The sequence below is a fragment of the Ciona robusta genome, chromosome 14 (genome assembly GCF_009617815.1).
Source record: "Ciona robusta chromosome 14, ASM961781v2".
In the NCBI taxonomy this organism is placed as follows: domain Eukaryota; kingdom Metazoa; phylum Chordata; class Ascidiacea; order Phlebobranchia; family Cionidae; genus Ciona; species Ciona robusta.
Window position 1 is genome coordinate 4,854,062 of NC_143248.1, and position 11,589 is coordinate 4,865,650.

At 36.9% G+C, this 11,589-nt stretch overlaps 2 protein-coding genes across 2 annotated transcripts in view; both read right to left on the reverse strand.

Annotated features, from left to right (window-relative positions):
• Positions 1 to 1,540, reverse strand: part of LOC149725253 (complement receptor type 1-like) — a 21,231-nt gene extending 19,691 nt beyond the window's left edge. Inside the window, exons 1-3 of the mRNA XM_089892411.1 lie at positions 1,486 to 1,540; positions 1,239 to 1,427; positions 794 to 905 (exon numbers count right to left, since the gene is read on the reverse strand). Of these exons, the coding sequence (XP_089748537.1) occupies positions 794 to 905; positions 1,239 to 1,427; positions 1,486 to 1,540 (356 nt within the window). The remainder of the gene's footprint in view (positions 1 to 793; positions 906 to 1,238; positions 1,428 to 1,485) is intronic.
• Positions 1,541 to 3,188: 1,648 nt separating this feature from the next.
• On the reverse strand, positions 3,189 to 10,680 carry LOC149725254 (P-selectin-like). The gene is made up of 15 exons (XM_089892335.1): positions 10,547 to 10,680; positions 10,308 to 10,393; positions 9,337 to 9,429; positions 8,931 to 9,042; positions 8,208 to 8,648; positions 7,868 to 8,005; positions 7,137 to 7,263; positions 6,642 to 6,751; positions 6,181 to 6,318; positions 5,768 to 5,894; positions 5,148 to 5,257; positions 4,638 to 4,769; positions 4,147 to 4,273; positions 3,839 to 3,954; positions 3,189 to 3,430 (listed from the first exon to the last, which is right to left on the reverse strand). Exons 1-15 carry the CDS (start codon positions 10,599 to 10,601, stop codon positions 3,426 to 3,428), a joined length of 1,917 nt encoding a protein of 638 aa, XP_089748461.1. The 5' UTR covers positions 10,602 to 10,680; the 3' UTR covers positions 3,189 to 3,425.
• Positions 10,681 to 11,589: the final 909 nt, after the last annotated feature.

The window sequence follows — 11,589 nt, forward strand, 5'->3', positions numbered from 1 at the left end:
TTGCTTGGTGTGGCAACACCCAATCATTATCAATGGGCACAAACTCAAGAAAATTCCCGAAGCTCAAGAAACGCTAATGATCACGAACTAATTTTGAATACAAGGTCACGTGTACTTGCTTTATGCAAATTTATTTATAAGAATATTGCTTCTCCCCCTTTCCACGACCCACGCAATACAACGTAGTAGGATGTGAGAAGATGGGACACCTTTTATTCTATTTTCTCGTCCCATTTCGTAGTAAACAAAGAACATTAAATGGTTATTAAACCGTACCCTCACGAATTTCATAGACCGTTGTTAATTGTTTAAAGCACGATCAGAATATTCGGATATTATGTGCTAAAGGTGTCCCACTTTCCCCCACCCCACAATATTATAGGTTTAGGGAAGATAGTTTGTGTTTTATTGCTGTTTTATCGTTCCATTTGGTAGAAAACAACGAGTATTTACAGAAGTAAATAACCACGCATACTTACGAATCCCAACGAAGGCTAGTAATTGGTAAAATCACGGTTAGAAAATTTGATAATTTACGTGCCTACAGTATATATAGTACCATGGGAAAAGACGGGACACTTCTATCACATAATATCCAAAAAACTGATCTTGTTTTAAACAATTAACAACGATCTATTTCAGTCATGAGAATACTTTTTTTATAATTCTTTGTAAAGTATACGAAACGAGACGATAAATTAAAATGAAAAGTGTGTCATGTTTCCCCATCCTACTACACATCTTAACAGACAGTAAATATTTATCACCAAACAAAATATTCAAATATACTAACTTGATAATGGTTCTAACAAAACTTTTCATAATGCTCCAATTTTCGCTTCCAACGGACGACGAAGAGTCAATGAGGATTACCATATCAAGAAGAGCAATTGGAGGACAAGTTCCTATTAAAAAAACATATTTAAAAAGTTTAATAATAAGTATACCGCCCTAAGATGACTGTACACAGTATCCGGAATTCGCCCTTTTTGTCTGTTTTGTCCGGATTTCGCTGCCGCATTCGGAACTCGGTAATGGGCTGCATACGACTTCGCAAGCGAATTCGCATGCCGGATAAATAAAACAAATTTTCACCGAATCTGATAAATTTTAGACTTTTTGAAAAAAACCCTCCCCCCAAAAAACGGGTTTCAACAAAACTTCCGAAAAAAACCCTAACTTTTTGTTATTTTATGATTTTATTGAAACTGTATTCTTATAATGTATGTTGCACTTACGAGCGCAGCATGGCTTTTCCATGTCCCAGTTTCGGTCTTCAAGACAAACGCTGGAGGTCGCATTTCCAGAAGTAAGACTGTAACCCCCTAACGTATTACATGTGAAGGAACAACTTGTCCCCACTGAGTTACCGTCTGTACAACCCACTTCACCATTGGAAAGGGTACCGACATTTATGCACTGGTCGCCTGTAGAAAAAACGAAGTCATAGACGAGGCTCGTGATTAAAAGGTGTTGAAATCTTACCTTGAACGGCAGCAAAAGATGCTGCAATCACGCATAATATGATTGCGTATTTCATGCTTCAGGTTAAAGATTCAGAAGCACTCATACGATGTTTGCTATTATCTGAATAATCTGAAGAAATATTTGAGCTGTGTTAGTATACAACTGCTCCTAGTTAACACAACAGTAAATGCAATTGAACACAACTAACTGCCTTGCGTGGAACTATATAGAACATAATTTTGGACCAAATACCCTAAAAGTCGTGCGCAGACGATAACAATATATATACCACTTGCTCTTACGCGTTGGTATATCATAAACGCGGTTTCTCGGAAGATATGCATGAACGTTGTTCAGACTCGTGAAATTGCATGTATCACGCGTTTCCCTTACATTATTTAGCAGCAGTTTTATACATCATTGAAATGCCCATACGTAACATAGTAATTAAACTACAATGAACAATCAATTGTCTTTCACTATTACCATTGACGTATTGCCTTTTCTAGTCTTAAACAACAGCCGCTCTTGAAACTGGTGGTCTATTTTTTTGACTATATATATATCGAAGCGTTCATACGATGTTATATACCAAATGGGCTTTTACATACGTTTACTAAGACGAGCGATACAGCTTTACTAACATATCGTATAAGCTCCATTGCTATATGGTACATGTCTTAACATTAATCGCTAGAATCCAGTTTCTCCTGTATTATATACAATTCACTCATATTCATAAATGTCTTTTGATTGAATATTTTAATTTTTCATCAGCTGCAGAGGTGACATTTGTTGGAAAATGGAACGTAGGGGCAAAATGAACGTGAGTAACAAAAATCCATACGTCTGCATAGATATGATGTGTACGTGCCTAATATGCATGGACATATCATATCCTTTTTGTGAACGTGCTAGAGTGATCGTGCCGGCCGCTTAATCGTGATGAATTATTGGTACAGTCGGTAAAGGCTAATTGGCAAACCGATTGAATTAGTATGATGTGTAGAGTACCTCGTGCCAAACCTCCAAGCCGGCATGATAGGCTTCTTGCAGACTGATGTGATACTCCGAAATGCTCACGGCAAATAACATTAAGTCAGATTCCGTGTTATCAAGGGTAAAATATAAATCGTACGATTCAAGATGTCCGTAAATAGTCTAGCTTTGGTATTACACGAGCATGAAGCAGTCAATAATAACGACGATAAACGCGCTATGACTCTATGCAGCACACATTAGCACGAAAAATGGGCACGAACGTGATATTACTGCACTAGAAAGGCCAAAAGCGGCATTTCGTTTTCCGATGCGGCATAACAAGTTATCAGTTTTGCTGAATTCGTGAGCGTTCTGAAGGCCAAACAACAAATATAGGTTTAAGCTAGCCGGTTTAATTATCATTAGTTTAATTAAATGACAAGCATATTTTAAAAACTCCCGTTTCTTGTTAATTCTTATGCTCCAACGAATACCATATGGGGGCCAACGATATTGTATGGTAGGGTGGGGGAAGATGGGACACGTACTCAATCTATTTACTCATCTCATCTGGTAGTAAATCAAAATAATCGAAGAAATAGAAAACTGTATCCTCACGACTCCCATAGACCGCTGTTAATTGTTTAAAACACGACCAGGATATTTGGATATTATGTGCTAAAGATGTCCCGCCTTTCCCCACACTATTATATGACTGAAAAAATACTTGCTCGAATAACTGAGTTTTCCTGAGGTTATGAATTTATTCGCATATACTCTGTACACAGTAAACACATGTAACGGTGTATCTACATTGGTTAATATACCGCGTGCAAGAGTATTAAAAGAAAAATGATTTACTAGAATAGTGGAAGGGTGGTTAAGGGTTGGCTGTTGACGGTGGTAGTGGTGACGTCACATTAATCGTTACGTCATCAGCTGGCTCTCATGACTAGTGACGTACACTCATAAATGCATCATCCTACAAAAAGAAAACAGATTTCATGATCTGTGACAATCGATTAGGATTGTAAATAATGACCAGTGCCATGACGAAGACGACTCGAATAAAATATCGCAACATTCCATGGAAAAATAAATTTGACAAAAAAAGTTGCAAGAAATGTATAACAGGCCAGGCAGCAATAAGTTATGTATGTTCTATACTTTTAAAATATTGCTACCACTTCGGATAATACTGTGTTAAAGACGGGACACCTTTAACACAGAATATCCAAACATTCCGATCGTGTTTTATACAATTAACAACGGTCCATGGGAGTCGGGCGTTCTTTGTTCTTTGTTTACTACCAAGTGGGACAAGAAAATAGAATGAAAATGTGTCCCATCTCTCCCCACCCAACTTATGGGATGTATAACATTGGACTACCTAAACAAGTTGGAGCTGGTAGTCTCCACATTCCAACGTTTACGCCTTCGACAATAGAAGCGTCACAGTACGTAGTTGTCGTTCCATTTAATGTAAACCCAGCATCGCACTGAAACCTGCAGAAGCACATTTAACTAACTTATGTATGTATTTTGTGGCCAAATATACATAATCCAAATATTCTAATCGCGTTTTAAAAAAGATAAATTTGGAAGTGAGGATACGGTTTTATAATTCTTGAATGTTCAATATTTGGCTTAAGACATCTGATATTACCACATATTCAACTAAAACTTCTATCTCCTTACGTGCATTGGCTTCCGAGGTGGTTTTCGTTGCTACACGATACACCACCGTTTTCTAATTCTTCGTACGCAGGTTGGCAATCTATCTTCACACATATCGGTGGGGCAGAGACCCAAAACAAATTGGAGCCTAAAACAAAATAAAAGTTTTATCCATAACAGTCTTCATACACCATGCGTAATCATCATAGTATGGATAGTAATGCAACTTTCTTTACCCTTGCGTAGCCGAAAAAAAACGACAGTCGTTATAACACGGGTGTTTAGTTTCATACACACCTTAATTGCTAGCTTACGAATTACCAGGCCTAACTTTGTAAATGTGTTTTTTTTTTATATGGCTGACAGTTCAGGCAACCTATTTGTGACCACTGGGTTCAAGCAATTTATGTTAGATATCTTGCCCAATTGGCAGCGACAAGCTTTGAACCCAAAACATATTGGGTTAGAAGAAGAGGTGGTATCCACTGTGCTATGGTATATAAGTTTCTTACCGCATGTAATTCTTCTTTTCCCTTCAAGTAGATACCCTGGTAGGCAGGTGAAGGAACATTGTTGGAATCTTCCTAAGAAGTTACAGTTGATTGTCCCGAAACGTGGTGCGTTGAGGTTTACACATGTCGACCCTGTAAAATGAATTCGTATATATATAATTGTTATGCAGTGCGGTGGGGTAAGATAGGAGATATATAACCAGTGGCGCAGCCAGGGGGAGGTAGGGAGTGCGCCACTGTATATAACCATGACTTTATAAGAGCGTTGGTAATTGCTTAAACATTATCAAGAAGTATGGGATTTATAGATGATTTACAATATCCTATATTACCCAACGGTTCTAAATATGATTTGGTTTTATATCCCTGGGTTTTATTTTACATTTAATACTACATTATATCTTACTATTAGTTTGGATCTGCACCTTTCTCAGGCTATTGGCAATGGCACCTATATACCATAAATACAGTATTGTGATAAATACCAATGTAATGTGTTCATTTGCTTACGTTCGCAGGTCGGAGCTGGACTGGTCCAAACACCCATGTTATTAACTCCGCTGTTTATACAACTGGACATTGTCGATCCAACTAAACGATGATGAGGCGTACACGAAAATCTTGAAAATATAACACATGTAGTAGAGTGGGTTAAGAGGGCCATTGTCCCATTTAGAAGCAAACAATTCTTTTTGCAGAAATAAATAAAACTTCTTCAAGACTAAAATAACGGTTTAATTGTTCAATACACGATTAGAAATATGGGGTTTCGGTGCCAACGATACCCCATCTACCTCAGCAGTATATAGTATGGTAGGGTGGGGGAAAATGGGACACCTTTTCGTTTAGTTTCCCCTTTCCATTTAATAGCAAACATAGAATATTCAATGAATTATAAAACCGTATCTTCACGACTTCCACAGACCGTTGTTAAATGTGCAAAACGCGATCAGGCTTTTTGGATATTATGTGGTAAAGGTGTCCCATCTTTCCCCACCCTACTGTATATATTACTTAAGATAGGAGGAGTTATAAAATACTTCTCTATCGAGACATTTCTCTATCCATGTACGGAAATGCAGTCATTCTAATACAATTAAAATACCGTTAAAACAACAATGGTTGCTTACACGCATCTGCTGCCCGCTAGATTGTTATTAGAGCAAACCATTCTACCGTTCATGGGTTCAGCGAGATGCGGGTTGCAAGAACCTGGAACGCAAGTTGGGAATCTAGAGCTCCACTTGTTGTTGGGCACTAAAAACAAAATGTTGAATTAAATAAATGTAGTTTTGAATTCATATATATTTGGACAAAAGTTTTGAATGTTTTGATTTTGATGATGAATAGTGTTCCAACTTGCCTCGCCATAGGAACTCTTACCCATATATAGAATACGAACGAACAAGTAATATTATGGCACGCTTTTGCATATCCAAGTAATGGGATACCAACTTTTCGGACATTACTAGTTTTGACCTATATCTCAGGCGTATAAAATCTCGTTCACATGGAATAAAACATTGACATTAAAGGAGCTTACTACACATAATTCGCCGTGTTTCTGCGAAGTAACCTCTTCTGCACGAGAGAATTCGACAAATACTTCCAAAGTTGTTCCAGTTCGTGCAACGTACTCGACCATTTGGTACACTTAGGAAGGGTGGGTCGCAGAGCTTTGCTAAAGTAGAAATTTTAATTAACGCTACAATTATATTGTATTAGGAAAAGTTAAATACCGGTAGCACATATAGTGCCGCATTTCTATAGCAAGTTTAAAACAATTAACAACGTTATTTTAGAATCGTGAGGATACGATTACTTTTTTTCTGTAAACTGTCTTTGTTTACGAGCAAACGGGAAATTAAATGAGAATGAAAACACGCTTTCTACCCAACATATTACCCATTTATCGTGCTTCAAAGTTTATTTTAATACGTTCAATCCCCTTTAAGTTCAAAACTTGCTGAAAATCCTTTACAATACATTAATAAAATAACTTACGAACGCAGATTGGTGCTTCACTGCTCCACACACCGAACTCGTCTCCATCATCGTCAATACAAGTTGATACGCTTTCGCCAACCAACCAAAAATTATCGTTGCATGTAAACCTTAAAACAGAAACAAACTTTTAATGTAAAATTGACTATGTACAGTGATTGTAACTTGCTTTATCCTCGCGTAACGGGAAATCGACAGTCATTATAACATAGATTTCTGTTTCACACACCTCGTGCCCCCTTATTAGTTACCACGAATGTAACTTTGTCGATGGTTGTTTTTTTCTGTATATGGTTTACAATTGGATAACCCATTAGTGCCACTAGATTGAAGCAATTGCCGTTCAGTGTCCTGCCGAAAGACACGTATACGCTCGCAATGTAGCAGCGACGCGGCTCGAACCAACATGATAGTTATTGGACAAATAATAGCTAATATATTTATTATATTTTACGCTCGGTTGTTAAATATAGAAAAACAACGCGGTATACTCACACGCATTGATTCCCCGCGTTGTTACCATTCAGGCAATTAACTCTACCGTTTACTGGATCCGTGTGAACCGAATTGCACATAATACGAGAACATGTCGGCGAACTTGCGTTCCAAAGCAAGTTTGAACCTGGAAGATAAAACGCATGTTAAGTATTGTGTGATAAGAAACTGTTAGCACCAAAATCCCATATTTCTTAATCGTGTTTTAACAATTAACAACTTTTTTATATAATCGCGAGGCTGCGGTTCTATGATTTTGTAAATATTCTTTGTTTACCACTAAATGAGACAAGAAAATGGAATAAAAACATGTCCTATGCTTCCCCACCCTACTATACATTGACGTCCGCATAGTATGCTAAGAAGCTTTTCATTTTCGATTAAGCAATAGTATGAACACATGGAATTCTCTTTCGTCCTCGCTTGTAGAATAACTTGCGCTTTATGTACGACGTGGCTACCACCAGATGTACAGTATTTCATTTTCAGTACAGCACAAACTACAACTGTATTCTCAGCAATTTCTTATTTGTAATCTGCACACGTGCTTATAGCATAAAACCTGATTTTTAACTGCAACCTAACTTGATAAAAATTAAATTGCCTATCCAAGACACATTGGACACAGTTTGAAAGATATTTAATACCTACATGTTAACTCACACTTCAGAAGTCAGATATAGCACATTTGATGCACCACATACAACACACACTTAGTTGTATATACTTACCGCAAGTTGTACTGGTGTTGCCTATCAAGTAGAAACCAGCCATGCATGAAAAGTAACAGACGCTTCCCAACGTGTTCCCTTCCAAGCAACTTGATCTGCCGAATTGTGGAATGAGAGGCGCCTCGCACGCCGGTGCTTCTAAATTAGTTAGATACGTAAGTTTAAGCAGTCTATTGACATTTGTGCCTTTAAAAGTTTTAGTAGCGTAAAGTAGGTGGTTTTTAGTAGCGTAAAAGTACATTGAAGTCAATTATGTAGTTAAAACAATGGATTCTACAAGAACTTGATAAAAAGGTAAGTGAGTTATATCATATATACGGTGTTAATACACAAGACTGACCTGTTGTTGTTCCCGTTGTTGTTCCCGCTGTACTTGGAACAACCTTTACGGTATTCGAGTGAATACCAATGTCGGTATCAATGTTAATTGTATCACGGGAAGGCGGAGTCACTTCGTTAACTTCTTCCTTTGGAATGTTCAGTCCACCTGGTAATAGTAATGCAGCGTCCGGTGGACGGGCACCTGAAACAACTTGAACAGCAGCAGTAATCGAAGCTCTGTTTCTTTGCGTTTCTGATTGCAGTAACGAAAGGTTTTCAGCAGTAGGTGTTTCAGTTGGACGAGATATGTGTTCTGTAGGTAATGTAGATAGGTTCGACCCGTTAGAATTGATGTGTGTTGTATTTCTTGACGCGTCAGTGACGTATTTTGTTGTTGCGATGATATGTGCGGCTGTACTTTGTTGTAAGCGGTTGCTTGTAGTTGTTGATGTATTGTTCGCTGTGGAAGTATAATGTAGATATACTACTGTGGGGTTGAATTGAATACTGCACCGAAAATCCATATTTCTGTTTGTGAACGATCGTTTAGGGTCGTGACGATATAATTCTCTAAATACTCTTTGTTTATTATTAAATGGGATCAGATAAGAGATTAAAAAAGTGTCCCATCCCATCCGACCCTGCTATATGACGTTTTAAACGGCTGTAGGTGAAAGACGGAAATAATAGGCGCCTAAACCTAAGCAATGCTTGTATTTAAACATAGCATATGCATACGTACTGTTTGTCAGGCAGAATAATGCTTCGTCGTTACACAAGTTCGTCTTGCAACAACATCTGCAGACAGATCCTTGTCGGTTCATGTCGCACTGTAGCGAACCCGTGATCCCATTCTGAGAATAAATATGGCATGACCCACAAAACACACGACCAAGGAATACACCTAAACCGCTCAGGAAATAAATGGCCTAATAACGCGAACAATACAATTATGTTTTCCTAGTATTTTTTTATTTATCTTAGTGTTTTTTTTATGCAGTTTCGATGTATTCCTATGCGATGATTAGGAGTCGAGTTGAAATCGAAAAAAAAGTAAAACATTTTAAGCCGATAGTGAAAATTTCGTATTGCTTTGTTATCTAAATCTGTCTAGATATCTAGTCTTGTACGTAATAGTATATTGGTACCTGTATATAATTATTATGGCATGCTAGGCGTTGCTTGCAAGATTTAGTGATGAGAAGCCTCGACTCGACCATCCGAACTTCGTTTTGACAATTCTGTAAATAAAATAACTTTTACTACATAATAACCGTGGCTTCATAACATCATTTTCCAAATTGTAACGAGTAAAAGGGTCGCTTTAAGAGTCGGTTGTATGAACACCCGTGTTAAGAACTGGCGTTTTCCGGCCACGCGTAGATAAAGTTAATTTATTTTTAACACGTTCATTTATTCCTAATATACCACCAAATTAAGACAATAAAATAGAGAGAAAACATGGACCATCTCACTTCAACCCACTATATAAATCAATTAACACAGGATTTTACAAAAATTCACAGCTTAAGTCGTAAATCTTGATTGCATTAAACTCCTTCTATAAAAGCCCATTGTATATGTTCGGTAGAGGTCGCCAAATAGCTTTTTGCAAAAAAATCGTGTCTTTTGGAACGAAGAGACGGGAAATTAAAAAAATATTTGTAATTTAATAAACTTAGTATGTGTATGAACTTTATTTATTTTTGATGAATGTTCTGTACATACAAAATTGTTAAGTAAATGCTCCGTTCTTAAAACCCCGGACTCGGTGTTTCTGCTATTTATGAATTTCCAGGCACGATCATTGTCACATTCCAAAACATGTTGCGCTAATTAATTGCCAATGGCACATCATGGCCACGTACGTAAATAGCATTCATATATCTTCTGCCCCTTGCACGCATATGTAATACGTTAATACAAAGTTCTTATACAAATTATTCCAATACAACTTATTTATTTCTTTACGAAGAAATACGACATTTATTCTTCTTGGAAACTGTATACATGTGTACCATAAATACACATGTATATTACTTTTGTGGTTGGTACGTGTTTAAAATGTTTCTGCAAACAACGCCCATAGGCGCACATAGTCAAATTAAATATGATGTACCTGATAAACATTACATCTTTTCACTTGCCCAATGCTCCGACAATGTGCGTCATCTTTCGCATTATTGCATGTCCAACATTGAATTCCTGGTAAAGCGTAAATACCAAGTTATTATTTGGTCTGTTGTTTGTCATTGCCGACTAACTAATACTCACTTATTATTAAAGCGTAAAATAAAACTCGCAAAACAACCTTGCTGTCATTTAATATACACGCTAAACTAGTTTTGTTATTATTACCTTGTGCATAAACAATCAGATATCCTGCGAAAATGAAAATCCGTAGCAATCTCATTTCGTTGACCTCGTTCGCTCCAAAGTTCTGTGGAAAATGTCCTGAATTGCTCTGGTCATCGTGTCAGAACAAACCGTTGCATTAAATATCACCAAACACGTTCTTTTGTTTGTGGGAAATGCGTGACACAGCCATTGGGGTACATATGCGTACATCATGATATGTGTATATACACCAATCTACACTATACTTGCTTTGAATTAAAATGGCGTACCAACGAAATATTAAATTTTTATTTCGATAGAAATGCTTAATTTGTGATCTAAAGTTACCACGTAAAATAAAACAGTTTCTAAAAAAATATTCGGAAAGCATCTTTTTTCTTTCAATTTTTTTTCTGTTTTATAAAATTTGTTTTTATTCATTTATTACCTTTGTTTAAATTACTAACTGAACATGTAAAAAAGTGCAAAATAATATATAGTAGGGTGGGGGAAGATGGGACACCTATAGCACTTAATATCTAAATATCCTGATCGGGTTTTAAACAAATACCAACGGTCTATGGGAGTCGTAAGGATACGACTTCATAATTCTTTGAATTTTTTCGTTTACTACTAAATGCGACAAGAAATTAGAATGAAAAGGTGTCCCATCTTCCCCCACCCTACTATACAGTAGGTTTGAGTAAGGCGGTCTATGTTTTGATTCCTTTTTTGTAGACCCATTTTGTAATCAACAACAATTATTTACTTAATTATATAACCCTATCTTGACCACTGTAAATGACCAAAGATAATTGACAAAACCACGAGTAGGAAATGTGGGGTTAAATGGCCTAGCGGTATCTAGCTTACCCTACGGTACCATATGGGTTCACGTTTTTGCTTTTAAACGTGTTTTTAACATCAACAAGTTATAACCGCTCTTCTGCATCCAATATAGGCAAATTACGGTTAACGTTGGCTTTAGTTTAAGTGATGTAAGCAATATGACCCTCATATCAGCTACATACAAATTGCTTTGTAAACTTTAAAATCTAGATAAC

What these genes read in the sequence shown, in the direction of transcription:
- LOC149725254 (XM_089892335.1), bottom strand. Translation starts at nt 10,601, where the DNA reads ATGAGATTGCTACGGATTTTCATTTTCGCAGGATATCTGATTGTTTAT. An exon ending in CTAGCGGGCAGCAGATGCGT is followed by an intron (nt 5,258 to 5,767) that starts GTAAGCAACCAT and finishes TATATTTTCAAG; the next exon opens with ATTTTCGTGTACGCCTCATC. An exon ending in GAAAAGAAGAATTACATGCG is followed by an intron (nt 4,274 to 4,637) that starts GTAAGAAACTTA and finishes ATTTTGTTTTAG; the next exon opens with GCTCCAATTTGTTTTGGGTC.